General features: G+C 35.9%; 1 protein-coding gene and 1 pseudogene across 1 annotated transcript; both read left to right on the top strand.

The window, feature by feature from the left end:
* The window catches only part of LOC127546762 (NADH dehydrogenase [ubiquinone] 1 alpha subcomplex subunit 8-like), a 65,526-nt pseudogene extending 61,437 nt beyond the window's left edge, over positions 1–4,089 (top strand).
* Positions 4,090–4,196: 107 nt separating this feature from the next.
* On the top strand, positions 4,197–22,488 carry EIF2S2 (eukaryotic translation initiation factor 2 subunit beta). The gene is made up of 9 exons (XM_051979146.1): positions 4,197–4,325; positions 9,921–10,098; positions 11,184–11,287; positions 14,596–14,731; positions 16,952–17,052; positions 17,540–17,688; positions 18,330–18,386; positions 19,792–19,877; positions 20,610–22,488. Exons 1-9 carry the CDS (start codon positions 4,311–4,313, stop codon positions 20,783–20,785), a joined length of 1,002 nt encoding a protein of 333 aa, XP_051835106.1. The 5' UTR covers positions 4,197–4,310; the 3' UTR covers positions 20,786–22,488.
* The last annotated feature ends 427 nt before the right edge of the window (positions 22,489–22,915 follow it).

Raw genomic sequence — 22,915 nt, 5'->3', positions numbered from 1 at the left:
ATAATTCTGTGACCCTTATACTCAGTTACATAATCCCACATGGAGTCAGTTTAAGAAGCTTTGCTGCAGTTCGACTCACTCATTTTATAGATGAAGAAAATGAGGACCACAGAGGTGAAGTAACTCGCTCAGAGATATATAGGTAATAAATTACATAGTTGGGATTAGAACTCAGATCTTACAACTTCAAAGTAAGTCCTATTCACATTGTAATAAAAGGCACTAGAGCTAGAAAATTGACCTATCCAGAGACCTTTCTATGTAGAGAGAACAGCATTTCCAGAAGAGTGACCAGAAACATTCTGATGTATCTCAGTGAAGGTCTGATTGGAATGTCTAAAGGAGGAATTTAAGAAGGGTTTCCTTCTTTTCATTTATATCTTTTTCCCCTCTTCTTGTCATCAATACAATAGAAAAACAACATGGTACAAAATGTTAAGATTTTGGGATCTTGGTGTCATTAGCCAGCTTTGCCACCTACCACTTGTGTGTCTTAGGTGAGTCCTTGGATGACAATCTCATCTATAAGATGAGAGGGCTGTACTAGATGGCTTCCAAGCTCTTAAAACTCAACATCAAAAAGCCTGCCTTCTACTTCCTTCTCCCTTTCTTTCAAGAAATTACTGACAGCTTTCTCTTCCCCATCTTATGTTGTTTCTTTTCTGTTTGTCTCCCTTTAGAGAAGCTAGTAGTGTAGTATAAAGTTTTTTAAAAAATTTTTATAATAATATTAGCTTTTTATTTTTCAAAATACATGCAAAGATAGTTTTCAACATTCAGTCTTGCAAAACCTTGTTTTCCAGATTTTTTTCCCTCCATCTCCCCTTCCCTAGATAGCAAGTAATCTAATATAGACTAAATATATGAAATTCTTCAGAACATATTTTCATATTTATCATACTGCACAAGAAAAATCAGATCAAAAGGAGGAAAAATAATAAGAAAGAAAAAAAACAAGCAAGCAAATAACAACAACAAAAAGGTGAAAATACTATGCTGTGATCCACATCAGTTCCTGCAGTCCTCTCTCTGATAAAGATGGTTCTCTCCACTATAAGTCCATTGGAATTGGCCTGAATTACTTCATTGTTGAAAAGAGCCAAATCCATCAGTTACTCATCAAATAATCTTGTTATTGCTGTGTATGATGTTCTCTTGGTTCTATTTACTTCATTTAGCATCAGTTCATGTAAGGCTCTCCAAGACTCTCTGAAACCATTCTGCTGATTGTTTCTTATAGAACAATAATATTACTTCCCATTCATATACCATAACTTATTCAGCCATTCCCCAACTGATAGACATTCACTCAGTTTCCAGTTCCTTGCTAGTGCAAAGTTTCTTAAACTATGGGGCATAACTCCATATAAGGTCATATAACTGAATGTAGGGATCATGAAATTATGATTTGCTATCAGCAAATGTTTGATTTGTATACTTATTTTACAAACCCATATACCCAGATTTGTGTAAAGGTATCTCAGGCAAAAAGTGATCATGAGTGAAAAGTTTAAGAAGCCCCAGTATAATGGTAGAGGACCTCAATTTTCTCATGTGTAAAATGAGCAGGAGAAGGAAATGGCAAACCACTCCAGTATCTCTGCCAAGAAAACCTCAAATAGAGTCACTAAGAGGGGAAAAGAAAAAAAAGAAAGAAAAACTACCAAGCAACATAATAGCATAAATTCTATAAGTGAAAATCTGATGACTTGAATGAGTACAAAGAAATACAGTACCAGAAGCAAGTAGAAATGCAGTTCTTGCCCTGGAGAAGAAAATCTATTTAGAATTGGCACCATGAAGATGAATTCTGGTTTATGAAGAAAGGGTGATTGTTCATGACTCTGCATGTGTCCTGAGTAAATCTACATTGGGGGCTCTCAGAAGAGTTCCCAAAAGCTATTAAAAGAATTTCTAGAACTTACACTCCAGTATAAGTATAAACCAGGGATGAGGTAGGAGTGTGTGTACGGTGATAGCGGGGTTTAGATTTAGACTGGAATTGAGTGAATTAATAAGATACAAAGAAGTCTGTAAAGGCCCAGTTGGATTTAAGCCAAGATAGAGTCATTTGAGTCATTTTCAAATATTCTCTCTTGTAAGCTTATGAACACCAAAGGGCTAAAGTATTTAATTCTGCCAGTCCCGCTGAAGTAATAAGACATCCTGAGGGAGAGACAAGGGGTACCAGGAGAGCTGAATCACCATATCTTTAGCTACTATCTATCCTCATTCAGATCCTGAGGATAAGAACTTTAACAAAATCACTGCCAATCTTCTGAAGATGAGTCTTTCTGAGAAGGCTTAGATTGGTCTCTGGAAGATCCATGCCCAAGGTGCACTCAAAAGCTTTCCAGGGGAACCTGTCAAAGCTTGCTCTTAGATGGCATTGTCTTTCAGAGACTGTCATCTTCAAGCTATAACAAGGTATCAGAAGAAGACTTCTGTGGAAAATTTAATATCTTATCACCTACAGTGGGTAGTTAATAAACACCTTGGGTGATAAAGAAGGGATCCCATTAGGTATCTTAACATTGACTTTTGCTGATTGATCATGCTGAATCTTGTAGGAGCAAAGACAATCTAGACGGCATCAACAATCCTGGGATCTCAACTAGGTCTCCCCCTCCTGCACCAGACTCAAAATCATTGCTGCTCCAAGGAGTCCCCCTATTTCCTAGAGCCTGGGAACTTAAGCAGGGCTGCCAGGTGGTGTTTCATTTGACTTTTTGAGACTTAGTTTTCTGGCATGCAAAATGTAGACAATATTTGGACTAACTTTCTGAGTTGTGAGTTAAGAACTTTGTCTTAAGAGTTAACGCTTTATAAAAATGTGAACTGAGGATGATTTTTGGGGTCTTTAAAACTTTACGCCTCAGCAGCTTTTCTTTCCTGGAAATTCCTTCAGGGTCTGGGGTTTCCTTACTCTGGAACATCCTATCATCCCTAAGGTAGTCGCACCCTGGAATAGCCCCGTGCTGAACTATCCCATTTCTCCTGTATGTGAATTCCTCTTGGAGCCTCCATTTTATGGAGAAGCCCAGTCCGGCTTACCTTCATTCTCCTCCCAGGTCTCCTCCCGACTTTCCAGACTTCAAAACCTGCTCAGGGAACTTCATCGCTTGGGTGAAGCAACTGAGATTGGGAGAAGAGAATCACGGTTACTAAATTTTGAGGCTGGTTTGAAAGCCAGGTCTTCCTCAGTTGGAGCCCACATTTGTATATACTACACAGGCTTCTTCCAATCGTTGCTCTACAATCCAATATTTTGGGTAAAATGTGGCAGTTTTTTTTTTTTTTTTTTGGCGGGGCGGGACATGGAAAATGTGACTTCCTTCACCTGGGGTCGACCTTATAGAATTCAGAGGGTCAGGAACTTGGATAGGTGTATTGGGGGGAATGGGAATACATCTTTATTTCCATTAACTTCTAACTGAAGTTTAGCATTTCTTTCAATGATTTAAAAACTTTATTCTGTAAATAGTTCTGCATACATAGTGCACACACAGAGTTAAGAATCCCTAAACTAAAAGCTTGCTATGGTAAGAAGACTCCGATGGTCATCTCAACTTTGGCGGTCATCTCGGTCTCGCCGTGCGCCCTCGGGCAGGGAGCTTCCCATCTCGGAGCCTCTCTGGGCACTAGTTGAGCTAGATGACTTCTAACGTGAGCTCCTACTTGGATCCCCGCGTGACAGTGCTTAGGGTCGGCTCAAACTTCCCTACAAACACGTGTGAAAGACTCGTGGGGAGGGGACGCTGCCGGGACACTTTCCAGGAAGGAAACTTTAGTTTTAAGGAGGGACAGATCTCAGGCCAGCATTCCAGATGAGACTAGGTAACCTCCCTGAGGCATTCACTTCCCCGTTCTGTTTCAACAATCCCCTTACCCCAGCCGCATAGAACTTTCCATCCCAACCCTTCTAGAAGTACCACTTGGACGTTTCCATGGATCCTTAGAACGCATGCGCAAGCAGACCGCTTCCTTTCCCCGCCTCTCTCCAACGGCCTTTTCCTGGTCCAAACTACAACTCCCAGCATGACAGACAGGGCGTCGTGCAGCAGGAAGACTGAAGAAGAGCGGCGGTAGGATCCTGCTTCTCGCGCGCGTGTAGAAGGGGGCGGATTCAGCGCAGGCGCAAGTCGGGCGCCGGGAGGTCGAAGGGGAAACTCCCACCCCCTTTCGCTGATGCAAGAGGCGAGTGCGGTGCTGGGAGCGGCGGTAGTAGGAGCTGCGCTACCGGACCGGGACCTGAAACGGCGACTGGGCCCTCTGACTTCGTCTGCACCGAATCTTCTCGAGCCGCAACCATGTCCGGGGACGAGGTGAGCGCTCGATCCCGGCGTCGGAGGGTGGGAAGAGGCCGTCTCAGTGTGAGGGGCCGGCCAGGCTGGGCTTGCGGCCTACCCGCGGCCGCCATGTGAGAGCGAACGTGGGGCCAGCCGGGGGTGGGGACCGGGCCTAGGTTCGGGGGATCCCTGCCCGGCATCGCAGCCGCCCAATTGCCCTCTGTTTCCTTGTTCCTCTGGTTAGAACCCTGGACTCTGACCCGCCCCCCACATCTGGGTCGGGGGGAGATCGGGGCCGGGGTCACGCAGCTTTAGGGGGTTGCTTGGAGCTAGAGCTAAAGAAAGGGTCGTGGGGGAAAGCGAGGCCTCAGTAGAGGGGTGGGGGTGGGGGTGGGAGTGGGGGCAGGAGGGCAGGTCCGGCATGGCCCTTGGGAAACAGACCGGAAGGGAGGGAACTTGTCCGGGTGGTCTCAAGTCTGTCCATTACCCAGCCCCAGACTTGCCCCCGCTGTCCCTGGGAGGGGCTGGGCGGGGTGCGTGGTTATGAGAGGCCTGGGAGTGTGAGGGTTGAGATGCCAGAGAAAGTAGTACCAGCCCTAAGGAGAGGAACGAGTCCTGAAACTTACCAGGAGGGCTTCTCTCTGCACTCCCGAGCCTTCTCAGATGATCGGTCCAAAGTTAAGTAGATGACTTAAAATTTTTTTTCTTAAATATGTGGTTTTTGCACTTTTACAGTAAAGTGAATTATCCATAACATATTTATCCATAACACACTGCCATATGACTTGTTATCAATGAAATTCATTTTAAAGCATCTACTAGGTGTTCAGCAGTGACTTATGTGCTAGGTAAGTAGATGAAAAACAATAGAGATCCAGCCCTCGAGGAATTTAATCTGATTTAGGAAGAAATTGCGCGAAATTTGAGAACACACATTTCCTGGAATTTTAATAGTTTTTAAAAGTACTTTAAGCAAAGGCTAAAACTAGTGTAAAATTAAAAATAACATTATGGATATATTCTTAGGTAGAGAAGAATTTCATCTTATGAAGAACCAGGTAGACACTTGCGTTCTATTTGTCAGCTCTTGAAAGGGAAAGAGTAGTAATGCTGTTTTGTTTTCAGCTGATTTTTCACTATTTTGCAAAAAGTTTATTGAATACTTTTTTAGTGGAAATCCCAATGATATTTGGGGCATGCAAATATTAAAATTAGTTATTACAGGTTTACAGATCTTTTGTTGTCACAACTACCATGTTTTTCTGGGAAATGAAGAGTAGTGTTTTTGAGTAGGTCAGCAAGTTAATTGTACTACTGCTTCCTGGTAGCTCTGAATTTTTCTCAGTCTCTTTTCATTTTACCATTAAAGACAATTAATGATCCAAAAATGTTAAAGTGAACAAGACAGTAAACTAGTAAAAGAAATGAGACATGCACACTAATAATTGCCACAGATAAGAGATTGTAACATTTCAAAAAGAAGTACTGGCAAACTAGCTTCCTTGGGAGGTGGCATGTGACTTGGGTCTTATAGGATAGAGAGGGGAAGGTAGGGACATTTCAAAATTAAGGAAGAGCATAAGAAAGCACAAGAAGAGTTCCCAAAGTGATTATTTCTGTCTTGATTGAAGCATGGAAAGGGTCCAGAGAATAATTTGAATAGAAGACATCTGGCCCCCAGTCTAAGGAAGGACATGGGTTTAAGGCTCTTGACTGTACTGACTTTGTGACCCTGGCAAGTCACTCAACCTCTCACTGTCCCAAGCACTCTCTAAAACTATAAGTTGGAGTGCAAGTGCTGGTTTGCATTAGAAGAGAGAGTTGATTACCTTGGAATTCCTTATACCAATTGACTAACAGTTTCAATTCTATTACTCCACTCCCCAAATCAGCAAGGAAATCCATAGAGAAGAAAGTAGACATAAAATTTAGGTGGGAATGGTATAGTTTAGGAGATTAGAATTTAAGAGATAACAGGGAGGATTTTTTGGTGGGGTTTTTTATTGTTTTAAGGAAAAAGATCTTAACTACTTCAAATAAAAATTTTTTAAAATCAATATTTAAATTAATGAATATACTACATATACATAGTTATTTAGAGTCCTATCGCTGGAACTTCAGAAGGCCTTTTTTCTTGCCTTATCTAGAATTTTATGTGGGGTCTAAATGTATCAGAAGTTCCAGAGTTGTCAGAAGTTAACCAGTATGCTTTTATTTGAAAAAATAATCAGTTTTTAGACTAGTTTTTTCTGTAACTTGGACCTCATTCACAAAGTATAATGCTTTGGTCTTCAATCACAACAAAGGCATTCTCCAATGTTGATCTCTGACATGGATACCTTGTAAAAAAGGTTTTAAATGAGTACCATGTCTTCTGTGTATTAGTTCTTAAAACAACACAACATAGTTTCAATACCTATGATGCTTAACCACAGAATAGATTGGTGTTTGTTTTTTTTTTTTAAGAAGTACAGTATTGTCTTTTGGGGAAGGTAATGTGGTAGTGGGCTTTGAACTGTCTCTTCCCGTGTTAGCTTTATTTCCTAATAAAGTTAAAATTGCTTTATTCCTGTTTTTTATTTTTATGTAGGACAAATTAACATTCATATTAATATTCCACAAATATTAGCTTCTTAAATCCAGATTATTTCTTTGAAGACAAAATAAAAATGTAGTAAAATGAAACTTGGAGAAGACTTTTGAAATTCTGTTTGAGTCAGTCATCATGTTATTAATCGTGACATTAGACTTAAACCGTGTAGGCAAATTAAATTTTGAGTTCCCTGTTTAGGAAGAGTAAAACTAAATAGAAACAAAATTAACATAAAATAGTTTTAAATAAAAGTGAACCTCATTTAAAAAATTTTTATACAGTAACTACTCTTAATGGTTAAGAAACTGAGTGAAAAACTTAATGAATTTAAAACTTCCTGAATTTGACCTAGAATTTTACAGGAACAGTTCATCATTTTAATTATATCTGAGCTGTTTGAAAAACTTTAAATTTATACATATACTGTTCAATAAGTATTTGCTAAGCTTGCTGAAGATTGCTCTAGATTTATCCCTGAAAGTTGCATAGCAGGGATATATGCAAATGATTAGATTACTTCTTAATAATTTAGTCCCCCAATCGCTTCTCTGCCTTTTGGCTAAGATCAAGTGTAATAATTTAGTCCCCTTTTTGTTAAACTCCAGCTATCCTATTTTCCTGTAAAATGAACAGTATTTTTCCCCCAGTGTGTAAAATTGAGAATTTGAGTAGTTTTGGATTCCTAACATCTTTAATGTCTTATGTAATGATTAAAAGGCTAGTAATATTCTAGAGAGTTTTATACTTCAGAGATACAATAATATTTATCAAAAGTCATTCCAGAAAATTTTGCCTCTTATATATTACTCTTTGCTAGATCAAGACTACTTTTTTAAAGAGCAGACTGATGAGAACAATTTATTTGCCTGGGTTTACTCGAATGCTACTTTAAATTGGCTAATGGTTATCATTCGAATGAAGAATGCCATTCAGAAATATTTGTTTTATACAATTAAATTCTTGTTTTGACTTGTTTGTTGTCATATAGCCACTATATATTTGAAGCTTGATTTGAACCCAGGTTGCAGAGCTACCACTGGTATGCATTTGTCAGGAGAAAATGTTCATGGGAAATTTCTTATATCAGCTAAAATAACAAGTTGAGAAAATTTTAATTTTTTTGGACAAATAAACTCCTTGTTATAGGAGATGGCCAGTTGTATTAATGTTTCAGGTTTGTTTTAAAGTAATTTCTGACAAAATAAGAATTATCTTTCAACAACTTTTCTAATACATGGTACTTCAAATTCTTTTTGGATAAAAATCATCAGGCTTGTAATGGTCCCATCTTGGTTCAAATTTTACTAAGTATCAAATATATAGGAAGGAGATTTTTATGTTAATTTCTAGATAAACTAGGTTTATTATGAAAATCTTTAGTCTCTTGTAATCTCTTGAAGAGATTATAGAAGTACTTTCTGTGCATGATTGGTTTCTCTTACTGCTCTCTATTGGTTATAGATTAGTATAGTTAACCACAGTAAGGCAAGGATGGTATAGTGGAATCAGGAGTTTGGAGTCTCAATAGTATCCAAGTACGTACTATGTTATAAAACTTGGGACAAATCTGTACCTGATAACACCCATTATCTATCTCAGAATTGTTTTAAGCTCAAATGAGTTAATGTATGTGAAAATATTAATTGCTTTTTTCAATGAAGTATATATCATTTCACAGAATTTTACACATTTATCTATTTACGTAGTTGTTTGTTGCGTTGTGTGCAGTTCTGTTACTGTGCTTCTTGGTTGACTAGGTAGCATCAGGATAGTAATTCCTAACCCTTTTGGAGTTGGTAATTTCACTGTTTAATCTCATGATTTGCCTACCCTAACTGAAGTGCTGTATTTTTAAAAAATTAAATGTATTAAAAGTTAATTTCACATTGAAAAGTTTTTTAGAATTTTAGACTACTTCTTGGGGGGGGTGAAGGAGATGATGTATACTAATTTAATGAAAATCCAGTGCTTTAAATAAGGCTTAACAAAAGGTGAACAGGGAAGTGTATAGCCTTTGAGTTGAAAATGAAAGGTAAAAAATCTCTTAAGGCCAGAAGAAAGAATTATTCTCCTGGCTTGGGAAAATAAACTCTCAGAGTTTCTAATACTGAAAAAGAAATCTTCAAGAAAGCAGACTCTTTCAGCATTATCCCCTTGTTCAACAGTCATTTCATAATATCACTCAACGCCTTTGGTAAAAAGTAGTTCTAAGACTTAGAAAGTCAAGAAGGAATACAGTCTGACCTTAATTGTAAAGATCAAAACATTGTGAACTTAGTGCTCAAATTTAGAAACAAGTTAATTTTTAGAGTTGATTTCATAAAAGGAAATCACTCTATTTCTATTGTTTTAACTATCGTTTAATCCTATTCCAAATGATCCTTGGCTTCATAGATAAGTGTATTTCCTATAGATTTCAACCTTTCAACACCTTAACTAATGGTTTGAATTGCTTTGTCTCCTGCCAATCCTGTCCCACTCCCTACCCTCCAAAAAAATCAACTGGTGGTCAGTATCATGGTGAGCTTTACCAATCATAGCTGGCTGATCTGGAATAAAGAGTTGACGCTAATGTCAGTTTGGCAGAATCTGTAAGAGAATAGGTTACCTCCATTCCACATTGAAGTATCAGAATAGGACTTTATTTGGTAGTTGATTTTTTTTTTTTTTACCCTTATATAAGATGATGGGATATGATTAAATAACCTTCAGAAATAAAATAATCACAGAATTTCAAAGATTTACCTAGCCCAATCACCTCCAGGAAACTGATAAAAGCCAGAGAGGAGGAAATACCTAAGTGAGAGCTAAGACTAGAACTCAGGACTTATTTTGAGTTTTAAATTCAGGGTTCTTTCCACTATACCATATTGCTTACCATATGTTTAGGGTTTCTCAAATTTCAGATGTATTCTTGCAATTTCTCTTGTACTTTAAAGATGTTATTATAGCAAACTATTGTTATCACTGGAGTTTGATATCTTTTTGTCATAAAATGAACCCAAAGTTATGATTTTTTTTTTCCCTTTTGCAAACAGATGATTTTCGATCCTACTATGAGCAAGAAGAAGAAGAAGAAGAAGAAGCCTTTTATGCTGGATGAAGAAGGAGATACACAGACAGAAGAAGCACAACCCTCAGAAACAAAAGAAACTGAACCAGAACCAGCAGAGGACAGAGATGTAGAAGCTGATGAAGAGGATGGTAGAAAGAAAGGTAAAAGAATTTCATGAAAAAAATCATTGTAAAACTTTAAAATTTAATGGTCATTGATTTTTTTAAATATTTGGATTTTGTGGGTGTCATGTTTTGGCATTTCTCAATTTGATTGGGTAATGTTCCTACAGAAATAGTCATTAAGAGTTTGTTCTCATTTGCACTTGCCAGATTTATTATGTTCTTATTCAAGCTAAATTATGTTAATAAGCAATTAATTGGTGTGCCATACAGTTGATGAAACTGTATGGAATCACATGGAAACTATAGTTAACTCTTGGTTTTTCAGTTGATAGATTATTTAGGCAGCCTCTTCTTTTTATAGTAGCAATTGTAGTGAACAGAAAAAAAGTGGAAAAATTCAATTCATTTCACTGAGTATTTATTAAATGCTTATTATGTGCAGAGCACCAAAAATATATAGGTAAAAATAACACAGTCCTGTTTTTTAAGTAATTTACATTGTGCTGGTGGGAAATATATAGATAAGTAAATGCAAAATATGTACAAGTTAAATTTGGGTAAAAAAGATCTAGGAAGAACTAACAATTTAATCACCTCATAGGAGGTGGTACTTGAACTTATCCTGGAAGATTGGGATATCTAGATGTATTTGTAGAGAGAATGTATTTCTTGTGAAAATTAAGTCTTGGAGACAGAATATTGCAAAACAACAAATAGGCCAGTTTGGATGGGCCTAATGTTTGAATGTGGGAATAACATTTGATCAGTCCTGAAAGACAGATTGGAAATAGTTGCTTTTTCTTTTTAACATATCGGAGAGAAAAGGTTTGACTTGACTAAAAGCTTTGACTAAAAGATTTTGATAGATTGGTTTTAGAAAGGGGAATCTCTTTGTTCCTGTGCAGTTCACTGCAAAGCAGAAATTTGCTAGGAATAATATTTATCCCATCCTTTTTGGTTGACTTAATTGAACTGTGATGTTAATTATTCTAACTGGACCTTGGCATAACCATTCCCAGATTTCAAGAGGGAGCTTATTAGCTACTTAGTGCTTGGATAAAATAGTAACATTGACTGTTGCTTATTCATTGATTGGTAATTCCCTGTGCTGTCCTTTTCAGATGCTTCTGATGACCTGGATGACTTAAACTTTTTCAATCAAAAGAAAAAGAAGAAAAAAACAAAAAAGATATTTGATATTGATGAAGCTGAAGAAGGTGTAAAGGTTAGTATTCATATATCTCATGTGATATGTTGAAAATAAAATTTGCTCTCTGGAAGTCAAGTTGCTAATATTCCTTTCTACAAATAACGTCCTTTATTGATAGGTAAAGAAAAAAATGGAAATTTGTATCTCCTACTTTCTAATAGTAACTATCCTTTTGGAGAGCTTATTAGCAATGTATCGAAATAGGCATCTTAAAGGAGTTGTGAATATAGGGTGTGTGAAAAAGGGTTTGAAGAATATAGGTAGAATTTCATGTTAGTGGGATTTATCATGATGTCTACTTCAATATAACAGATTTGCAGGCATTGTTTTATACTGTCATACTTCTATTTACTTAACTTTTGCTAAAGTATTTCTGTATAATAATTGTTTTAAATAAGATGAATCTATTTGAATAGCTGTGATGATAAATATTAATAAAATTTATCCAGTTCTCAGAAATGGTCTTGTGTTGATGAACAGTAGAGTTTTGGTGAGGAGCTTGGGCTTACAAACTGTAGAATGGTCTAACTCTGTGTCACCCACATTACAGAAAGACAAATTTAAAAGCCCTTGGTTGATTTTGCAGAATTAGTGAACTGAATTAACTTGTTAACTCACAAAATAACTTATATTGCTTAACTTTCATAAGGTGGTTTATAATCTCTTTCCATCTCCAGAAAGCACCTACAACCAAACAGGGAAAATGTCTCAGCTCATAAAATGATCATCAAACTTTGGAAACTATATACAGCTCATTTTACATCTCTTTCCATTTTCTTTTTTCCTGGCAGTGTGTAGCTAATATTTGTTTTGTACCATCACCAAAAACACAACTGTTGGTTTTTATATATTCCAAAAAGTTGTCTTACTTAGAGAGATTTGATATAATGTATTTTTGCCTGTATTCATGTTATTATTATTAATTCACTAAGTATGGGAAAGTGCTGTTTTATCATTATATTGTTATTACAGGGAAATTAGGGAGAAATACATTTATAGTAAGTATAAATATAGTATAGTAAGAAAGAGCGATGTACTCACAGCCTATAGTCATAGTAATAATATTTAAATATTGGATAAATGGGTGAAAGAGTTTAAGCTTATTGCATAATATCTGAAAACAATAATCTTCTATAGCTTAAGACAGTATGTAAAATTACAGTTTGTTTGTATCTGCTATCAATATCCATTTTTAACTGTTTCCGCTGAGGGTAAATGTTTGGAAATTTTTTTTTTTACATGGTAGGCTAGTTGTATCTAGCTTAAGAAGGTGTTGTTACAAGTATCACAGTGTTGTAGTTATAAGACTGGATCAAAATGAGACAATTGTAAAACATGTAAGTGTTAATACAAATAGGTTTATTTATAGTCAAAACAGGGAAAGGATACTCAATAAGGATATAGCATTGATTCAGTTAAGCTTAGTTTGTTGGACATACTTGTTAGTCACTGCTTAGGCCATCCAGGCACTAGCTTTTTGTACTTGGACTACTAGGAAGTTACATGAATGACCAGACTTGATTCTGGTGATCCAGCAATTTTTGAGACTGGTTTTAATATCTTTTAAGCAAAAACTAGGCTAAAGTATGTGGGTTAAGGCCTTAGGCTGTTGCTCCTTACCATATATTTTTGACCTAAATTGGACTTGAGCTTCTAAGTTGATTTTATATTGAGACTCTAGAGACTTTGGCTTAGACCTCTATTAAGAGACTGAGAGTTATATTTTCTCTCTAGCTGAATTTTTTAGACTTGGAAAAGTTTTTGTAGAGATTTAAATAATGGCTGGTAGATTTCTTCTATGACTACTAACCCTCCTCTGGCTTTTCTCCTATCTTCCTCCTCTTATTTCCCATTGATCCTTGTCCTCTCTTCACTTCTACTCTATGGCCATAGATTGGCCATAGTTTGAAAGCTAATACCTTCAATGTAGAACAAATGAATCAAAGTTTTTTGTTCTTGAAACTTAAAACTAGTATAGGAATAAAAGATCACACTGTTCTTTGCTAAGTTTAACATGAATGACCAGTGTCTTCTCTGAAGGTCAGGTTCTATCTGGGACTATGTTTATACTATGGTATTTAGCCAATGGCATGAACAGATAAATCAGGGATGACCAAACTTGATCCTGATAGTGATGTATGGTGTTAAGTAGCTTCCAGACATGTTCTACTATGAATACATGATATACACATACATATACATATATGTGTATACATAAATTGTGTGTGTGTATCTTTTCATTGACATTCTTATCTTTAATAGATAAGTACACCTCTGAAATTAAAGTTGCCAAGGTTACCACAAGTGCTTTATTAGTCTTAGGCTTCTGGGATTGGTAGGAACAGGGAGCTAGAATGGAAAGTAATCCAGGAAAACTAGTGAGCAGAAGTTATGACAAGATTGAGTTCCATCATGTTTTGTGGTCTCATGACTAATCACTCAGTATTAAGCTTGTTTTATGTGTGGGAAAACAACTTTAAGAGAGTTATTTTCATGTTTCCAGAAGGCATTAAAAGAATAAACTGACTCTGTTCTGATCTTAATTCATTTTTTAAAATTGCCTTATTCTTCTTTCATCATACCTTTCTACTCAGGTAGCTACTGATATTACTGTCTTGTTTTTGTATCATCTGCATTTCCCTCTCTATCTTTCCCTTACCTCCTCCCAAAAAGTCATCTCTTCTAACAAAGAATTGTTAACAAAAAATTGAGGAGTAAGAAAAGCCAACCAATATAATTGTTACATCTCTCCAAGTTAAGTTTTGGGAAAACTGGACATGGAAAGAAGAATGAAGCAAAATGACTGTAGGCTGAAAATTTAATTTATGATCCATAAGTTATGATTTGGCTACTGGACCATAGGGTGTTCTGACTGTGGTCTATTTTCTAAAATTCACATCTTCAACAAATATGTGACTATTTTGGTGCTTTGTCCCAGTAAGTTCTGTGGAGTATTCCTGAATGAATCAAGATTACTAGTTTCACTATACTGTATAAGTAGTAAGATAAGACATGTACAGCTATATAATGCAAAGTAAAATTTTAAAGTGAAGCAAAAAGTACAAACAAAATGCTTTTTTTGAGAAGGGAGAGATTATTTCTAATTTGGGGAAAAGGCTTTGTGGAAGGAGGTAATATTTTAACTAGGCTAAGACTGAGAAGAAGTAATTAATAATCATGTATATATGTACTTATTTTTGACATTGGCTCTTTTTCCTTCAAAACATGCAAGCCAGATAAAAAGGTGATCTAGTGTAATCTTTTAGAATGATTTTTTAAAATTAAATATTGTAAATGGGCCTCAATTTTTTTTTTTTTTTAAGGATCTAAAGATTGAAAGTGATGTACAAGAACCAGCAGAACCAGAAGATGACCTTGATATCATGCTTGGCAATAAAAAGAAGAAAAAGAAGAATGTAAAGTTCCCAGATGAGGATGAAATCCTAGAGAAAGATGAAGGTAAGTGTTTAAAACCTGTTTGTTTAGAGTGCAACTTCTTTGACTATTGACTTCCATCTATCATTTCCTCTTAAAGCAGTTCTTTGTTCATTGGTCCTTCTACCATAAGCTGGACAAAGGAAAGCAAAGGAACGAGAAAGAAAGACAGATTTGACTTGATATGATAGGGGAATGAATTGCTGGTTTTCTCTAAAGTGAGATTTGGGAATTACTGGCTAAATCTGAATTATCATAGGGTCATTCCAAATTAGAAAGTAAAGAAGTATAGTTTTTTTACTTCAAATCAAATAGTATGAATACTTTCCTGCAAATTTATTATCACTATTAATTTGCATTATTGATGAGGGCCTTGGCCAAACAATGAAAAAAATCAATTCAGCTTTGTCTTAATATTCCTATTAGAGTTTTTTCTACACACTGTATTATCATTCATTTACCATAATCAAATATGAATTTTAAATAGCAAGTTGCTTATTTCTTAAATGGCCAATGTTCCATAGAAGAACGTAAAAGATTTATTTTTATGTGAAATTAAATAAGGTATTAAGTTTCAATATTTTGTCTTTTTCTGAGAGCTCATGTGCAATTTGTGGACTCCTACATGTGTGTATACACACACACACACACACACACACACACACACCATTTGACAACATACTTCAGAAGTATATTTAAATACGAGAAAAGTACATCCGGGTTTTTTTTGTTTGTTTTTTGCTAACTAAATTGCCTGGATTCTTGGGTATGCCTGAAGAACTTTATGGCCTGATAAATTAGAAATTTTTCTTTAATCTTTTGTAAAGTTAGCTCCTGCTTCAGAGAATGGGAGGATTTGCCTTACTTTGGATGCCATAAAGAGGCAGCATTATATAATGCAAGAATCCTCAGTCTGTTTGATCCTCCATTGTCTTTCAGTCAACTTTCCTGTGCCCTCAATAAGAATGAAAGGAAATAAATTCTCAAGTTTAACCTATGTGTGCAAATAAGAAATTGAAAAAAAGAGATGGATTTTTCATTTAAACTATTTAATGTGAAATTTTTTAGTAGAGACAGTTCTCACTTTATGTAAGTTTGTTTTATTTCAATTCCCTGGTGGATGGACTGTGTATGGCAAGTAAGAACTGCCTTTATCATGAAGTTGAATGGGTATCAGAATATTGTCAATAAAATTAATAAGGCTTTTGAGACTAATTTCTAGTTAACCAACAAGTTTATCCTTGGTATAGTTTTTGAAACAGATACCTTTATGTCATGTTCACCCTCTGGTTGGTTTGTTTTTTTGTTTTGGATTTGATTGAGAACAGGACTTAGAGTTAAGTTGTTATAAACAGAGTTAAAGCTTTTGATCACATTTTTTAGTAAAAAGTAGCTTGTACTTCTCTAACAGTATCCCCAGAATTTTGTCCTTTCATTAATTAGAAATCAATTTGGAATTTCTGGTTGATAGGTAGATCAATTAGCCTGTCAGTTACTGAGTTATTTTTCTTGATATTCTTTAGTTTTGTGTGAAAAAGTGTTTTGTGTCCAAAACTTTATTAATTTGGTTTCGTTCATAAAAATGATTCCTTCATCTGCCTTTATTGCCATTTTTCAGATACTCTTATGACACTCCCTCCTGCCTCTGTCTCTTCCTTATCATTTCCTTCTATTCTAAGGGGTATTTAATAGGATAAAATCTATATTGACCATCTACTGCCCTAATTCTGTTGACAGACATTTCATACCCTCAAGGCTTTCTATCCACATCTGGTCTAGCTAAGGGAGCATTTGTGTCCTTATGTCATTAGTCTTCACTAATCATGTGTGACCTCAGATAAGATACCTAGTTTGAAGTTTCAAAACTCTGTCATCCCAGAACACAGTCATGTGATCCAGAACTGATTTTAGGAAAACTTGAAGTTAGGTGGAATAGCATTATAGACATATCTTTTGTTCTAGAAATACTTTGTTGCAAATGAACTAAACGACATTATAGGATAGGTTTTATATTAGCATATTAATGACTGGCTCATTATTACATATGGTATTCCTACAATGATATTATCTTAAGGATTGTTCTAAGTATTGATTAGATACAGTTCAGATTTTTTTTTTAAACAGTTATGTGGAAGTTATTTCAAGCAGTCTATGTGCTTTAAGCTGCCTTAATGTGTGAATTAAATTATAATGGGTATAAGAACCTTTAATTCTCTTGGGAATCTATTTTGGTTTTATCTCTAGCTTTAGAAGATGAAGACAGCAAAAAGGATGATGGAATCTCCTTCAGCAATCAGACTGGCCCCGCATGGGCAGGCTCAGAAAGAGATTATACTTATGATGAGGTAAAATATTTCTTTTTGTTTTAAAAATACCTGAACATCTGTTATTCAGCTATATAAACGGTACTCAAATGCTGCTTCATCAGGCAGTCATGTTCAGCCTTTCCCCTGCCAACACTTACTGTAGTCTCTTTACTTACATTATAAATTCTATAAAATTCCAGTGTTTTTTTTCATTGCCAGCACCTTGAGAAAATCTGATCTGATCCATACTGAGTTGAGTCAGCTCATGTTCTCATTGACATGTTGTTATTAGGAGTTTGTTAAGAGGACCTGAAGATTAGTTCCCACTAGGATTTATATTAACACTTGGACCCTTCTGATTGAAGATTTTGTCAATTTTTATACCCCCAAATGAATCTTGTGACATTCAACACCCAGTACTCCATACACAGTGGGCAACTGTTAAATGTTACCTCTAATCTGTGAAACTAAAGAATAAGAACTTGTCTTACTAAATGGGTACACTAATTGCCTGTTACCTTTGTAGTTGCTGAATCGAGTATTCAATATAATGCGGGAAAAGAATCCAGATATGGTTGCTGGAGAAAAAAGGAAATTTGTCATGAAACCTCCACAAGTTGTTAGAGTAGGAACCAAGAAAACTTCTTTTGTCAACTTCACAGATATCTGTAAACTGTAAGTACTGCTTGAGAAACTTCTGAGTTTGAATTTGAATATAGTTTGTTAAAACACATCCTTCACTCGTAATACTATTGAATTTGGCATAGCTTAGTAAGGTTGGAAATGTTTTTCTGAAAAAACATTCCTTCTATAAATAGTAGAGTTGGACAGCTAGACAGTGTCATGCAGCATCTCATTCCATAAATCGGGCCAATTTTTTCTGTCATGGACCTTTAAAAAAAAGGTATTTAGTAACTTTTGTCATCTAAGCTCAATTATTTCTTTATGAATGTTGAACTATAAGACTATTCTCCATTTTGATCAGTAGTCAGCAAATATTAGTGTTTTTGTTTCTCTGGTTTCTTCACCCACATTTCCATCTCCAAGTGAGTTCTTACATATATATTTTTTCTTGTGACTCTATCTGTAGTCACCAACTGAACAATTTAAACGTTTCTAAAAAGTTTTGTCTTTTTGTTTTTAGACTAGTTAGAAGTGTTGCTTCCTAACAATAATTAGGGTCTAATTAATAAAACCAGAATATTAAAACTATCTATCTACATATATATAGTATTTTGCATTTTTTATAGTTAGAATTTTTGCGGGGAGACGTATGGATAAGTTATTGAATGTTGAATATGGTATTTTCTTTTTAGATTACATCGTCAACCCAAACATCTCCTGGCATTTTTATTGGCTGAATTGGGTACAAGGTAAATGAACATTTTGTTTTATTCGTTTGCATTTATGGACAATTGAAAAAGTTTAGTTAGAACTTAACTTTAAAAACTTGAAATACATTTTGGAAACACTGGTAAAATATTACCAGAGAAAAAAATGTTAAGAACAATATGACTTCATTAAATATGAAACTAGTTTACTCTGAAAAAAGTACCTCATTTAAAGAGAGCCCAGGCTTTCAAACAAAAGGTTTAAAGTGATCTTGGTGCATTCCCAAGTGCCTCGCATTAGAGTTTAACCACATTGGGTTTATCCTTTTGGGACAAATAGTTAAATATAGCATGTTCCTTCCTCCAAGCCCCTTCAGCTACTTTTAAATTTCTACCTAATAAAATAGCCAATTAGTATATTATAGAAGTTAACTTAGGGAGGCTTCTACAGATTTTTTTTAAAAAAAAACATTTTCTTCTTTTAATATCACTTATTTTTTTTTCTCCTTCCAGACAGCCATAACTTTTAACAAAAACATTTAAGCGGGGGGGGGCAGGGAAGGGAAAGGGGTGAAAGATCATCAAAACTAACCACCAAGTGAATCTTATTCTATGTAGTCTTCTGTACCCATCGTGCCCCATCTCTGTGAAGTCTGGGGAGTTGGGTTGCATTCAGAATGAAGTCACCGTTAACCAACAGTGTCTCGGCATGAGAGGCAATTTCTGCTGCAGCAGTGTCTAGTGTTAGGCATTATTTTGCCTTCCATAGTATCTAGCACTGTTCCCCATAAACATTAAAGACTCACTAAATGTATGTGGACAGTAAAGTTAAGATGTCTTCTTTGGCAAATCAGTGGATAATCTGATTTGATCACCTAAGGGCAGAGTAGTCTGCAGTTTTGTTTTTATTCTCCTGTACAGTGGTGTTCATGAGCCTTTCCATTGAACCTCCAAGAAGGATCAACTTAATGCAGTGGAGGCCTTCCTTTCATTCTCTTAAAATAACATACTATTTTCCCCAAAGGTTATTTATTTTGAACTTGAAACCAATAAAGTTCCCTGTTACCAAAAAATTGTTTGAAATAAGATTAACTGACTTCATAGTTTGCAATACGACTTTTATACATATATGTATATAACTCATAGCTTATTTCTGACTCTTTGAAGTAGGCAGTGCAAATATTACCATCCTGATTTTGCTGATGAGGAAATTGGTTTAAGTAATTTGCCTGAGGTCACAGGAAAGAGTAATGTTGAATGCTAAATCTTAGTTTTCTAGCCTAGTTGTTCTCTCTGTTCTACCAGAGTTACTTCCCTCCTAACACGAATGAAACAGTATGATCTTAGAAAACCTTTTATTCTAGACATCAGTTAACTTTGATGTGCTAGGCATTGTGATTTGTCTTTATTAATGTTTTTCATAATGGATTTTTTTTTTCTTCAATAGTGGTTCCATAGATGGTAATAACCAACTTGTAATCAAAGGAAGATTCCAACAGAAACAGATAGAAAACGTTTTGAGAAGATATATCAGTAAGTACAGCATTTGATTTTATACTGTAACTCATCATAAAACAGAGTAGGAATGGACTTAAAATTTGGGACCATGGGAAATAGAAGTATTTAAAGGATTGCTGCTCCAGTTGGCCTTATGGAAAGATATAGAGTGTAGGTTTGAAATAAGGAAAATAGGAGTTCAAATATTGCCCATAAACATATTAGATATGAGATCACAGGCAATCATTTAACTCTGCCTTCATTCTCATGTATAAAAATGGTAGCTGACAATCAAAAGCTAGTATTTGATTCCAGAGGTCAACTGAACAGAGTAACATGTGGCTGATTTAACTGTCTTACTAAAGACTCACTTTTACATAATAAAGCATATGGTGGCTTGTCATTTTTACCAAGTTAGATAAAGTGTCAGATGATTGTCCCTTCACCTGGACACAAACAGTATGAACTCTTTACAGATGGTAATTGGCACTTGGAGAGGTTATCTCTGGGGAACATGACCATTATACGTTTTGGAGAGGTCTGACCTTTTCTCAACAACAGCTTTTTTTGGTGCTCAGATGCCCAAAGCTTTAGAAGAGACAGATTGTGTTTTCTGGTGCTAGACCAACAGGCTTGGCTGTTTTGTGCCTTTGTATTAGTAGTTTATAAATTTGCCCAAACGTACCTGTGATTGACTCAAAGCTCAAGTCACTTTCTTTATGTCTCTTTTGAGCAGTACACTATTGACACTGTGTTGTTTTTTCACAGAGGAGTATGTCACCTGCCATACATGTCGGTCACCAGACACAATCCTGCAGAAGGACACACGACTCTATTTCTTACAGTGTGAGACCTGCCATTCTCGCTGCTCCGTTGCCAGCATCAAAACTGGGTTCCAGGCCGTCACAGGCAAGCGAGCACAGCTCCGTGCCAAAGCTAACTAATTTGCTAATCGACACTGGATTTTGCAAAGTGTTTTGGAGATGTGGCTGGACAGGTTTACAATCAGAATGGATTTACCATTGTATTAAAAGCAAGATATAAAAGCTGCCAAGTTCTCATTTGGCATTGGGTTGGTTGGTCTGTGAAATCCTTGCAAGATGCAGATCCTCAAGCTGTTTGATGCTCATTGATATTTTAACAACTGTCAGAGAAACATGATGGGGAAAGGAGGAGGTGCTTTTTAAAAACCGTTCCTAGACTTCTGTAAAATGCAAGATAAATTAAAGTTATTCTAACAGTGACTCTTTCATGCCGGCTTGTCCTTCAGTTTCCTTTTTATAAACATATATAAACAAAAACAAAAAAAAAACCCAACCCATAACTGACAAATGCAATGAAAACAGTTTTACTGTGATTATGTGCAGACTCTGAATATCTGTCCATTCCTAGTGTTGAGGACTGGAGCTTTTTAGTGTATACTTTGGAGATATAGCTTCTCAGCTCCTCATGAAACATAATAAGAAGCACTGATTCATATGGGCAAAGAAGTACATTAAAGGGATAGGAAGAGTGGTAAATCCAGGAGAAGCTATTTACTTAGCAAGACATTCCCAATTTTTGTGGGATGATCATGTTAGTTTGAACTATATTTTTTAAGATGTGAGAATTGTTTACTTTCTACCTCACTTCCACCTCATGCATGTGTCCTCTAACTATGATCATGTGGAAAATGGAAGGATAAGCTGGTTAATACCCTGACTATTTAGAGCTCTCTCTTCCCTGCAACTTGGGGTTGTCTTAGCAATATTGAACTTTTTGCTATTACTTTAACTCTAAACTCAACCTGGCATCCATGGGACACTAGGTCAATATAAAAGTGATTGAACAGTATCTGGATGGTGATGTTGAGAAAGCATTTTTTCCCTTCAGCTTATAGCCTGTGTTCCAAAACATCCCAATGTGAACAATTGTTTTTGTATATTTTGAAAGTAGAGTGCCCTTCAAAGGAGAGAGACTGTTGCCAGCAAGCCAGTAACTAGTATTCCAGGTTTCTAGCAGTAGAAAATGAATGTGCCATGCCACCTCCAGTGGATTTGATTATGAAGTAATTATTCTACCTCTAGGAACCAAAAGGAATAATTAAAATGTAACATGTGTATCTGTTCTCATTGGCCATATTTATATCGGTCTGACACAAGCTAATTTAGAAGGGCACACTCTACTTTTCATGACCAAGGGTTTTGGAAACCCATCTAAGTAAGTTACTGAGCATGTGTTCTGTATAAGGCTGGGTTGGCTCTCAAATGACTTAGCTATGTTATTTTTAAATCACTGTGACCCTTCATTTTAAAGTATAAGCCAAGAGGGAAGGAAGCTTGGCTAAGAGTGGGTGGATGGTTCGTTGGGCATGTACCCACAGTGTCTAGACCCTCGGTAGCCTAATATGACAGCTGCTGACTATACTGATTTTTGAACTCAACAAGTTTCTATTTGGATTTTACTTTTTTTGTATCTGCACTAACAGTTTCCAATTATACTAGCAAATCATTTTTTTATTTGGAGTTCTTGATTGCAATTTGAAATCAACAGTTCGAATTCAGGTTTGAGATTCTAAAAGCATTTTGGAATTTGAAGAAAGAGCTGTAACAAATGTTGGATGTAACTTTGAGTGAATAAAGCCAGGATCAGTGCCTCTTGTGTAACACCTAGGATTGTATTGTTTTGTTTCGGGGGTTTTTTGGTTTGGTTGGTATATTTTTTTTTTTTTTTTGGCTTGTTTTGTTTAGCACGCTTCTGTATTCCAAAGGGTCAGGAAGACTGGAAAAGGACTAGAACTGCCTTCCCCTTTTCGGGGTAGGTTAGAAGTCTTGATTCAAGTCTTGACTGAAATCCTTGCATGACCCTCGGGGGCGAACCTTGAGCATTGGACCACAGTGACTCATTAAGAACTGAGTGCAAATCACCCAAATGTGTTGAGATTTTTTTTTTTAAGCAAAATCACTGCTGATTTTAATCTCTTCTGAACAATAAAAATCAAGTGAAAATTATTGTAATTATGTTTACCTATGTTCTATGAAATATAGTTGGACTCTGGGACACATCTGCAAAATAGTGTTGGGGTGGGGTGGTGA

The sequence above is a fragment of the Antechinus flavipes genome, chromosome 2, assembly GCF_016432865.1.
Source record: "Antechinus flavipes isolate AdamAnt ecotype Samford, QLD, Australia chromosome 2, AdamAnt_v2, whole genome shotgun sequence".
NCBI lineage: Eukaryota > Metazoa > Chordata > Mammalia > Dasyuromorphia > Dasyuridae > Antechinus > Antechinus flavipes.
Note: the sequence above shows the minus strand (reverse complement) of the source record. Positions and strands in the feature narration are given on the sequence as shown.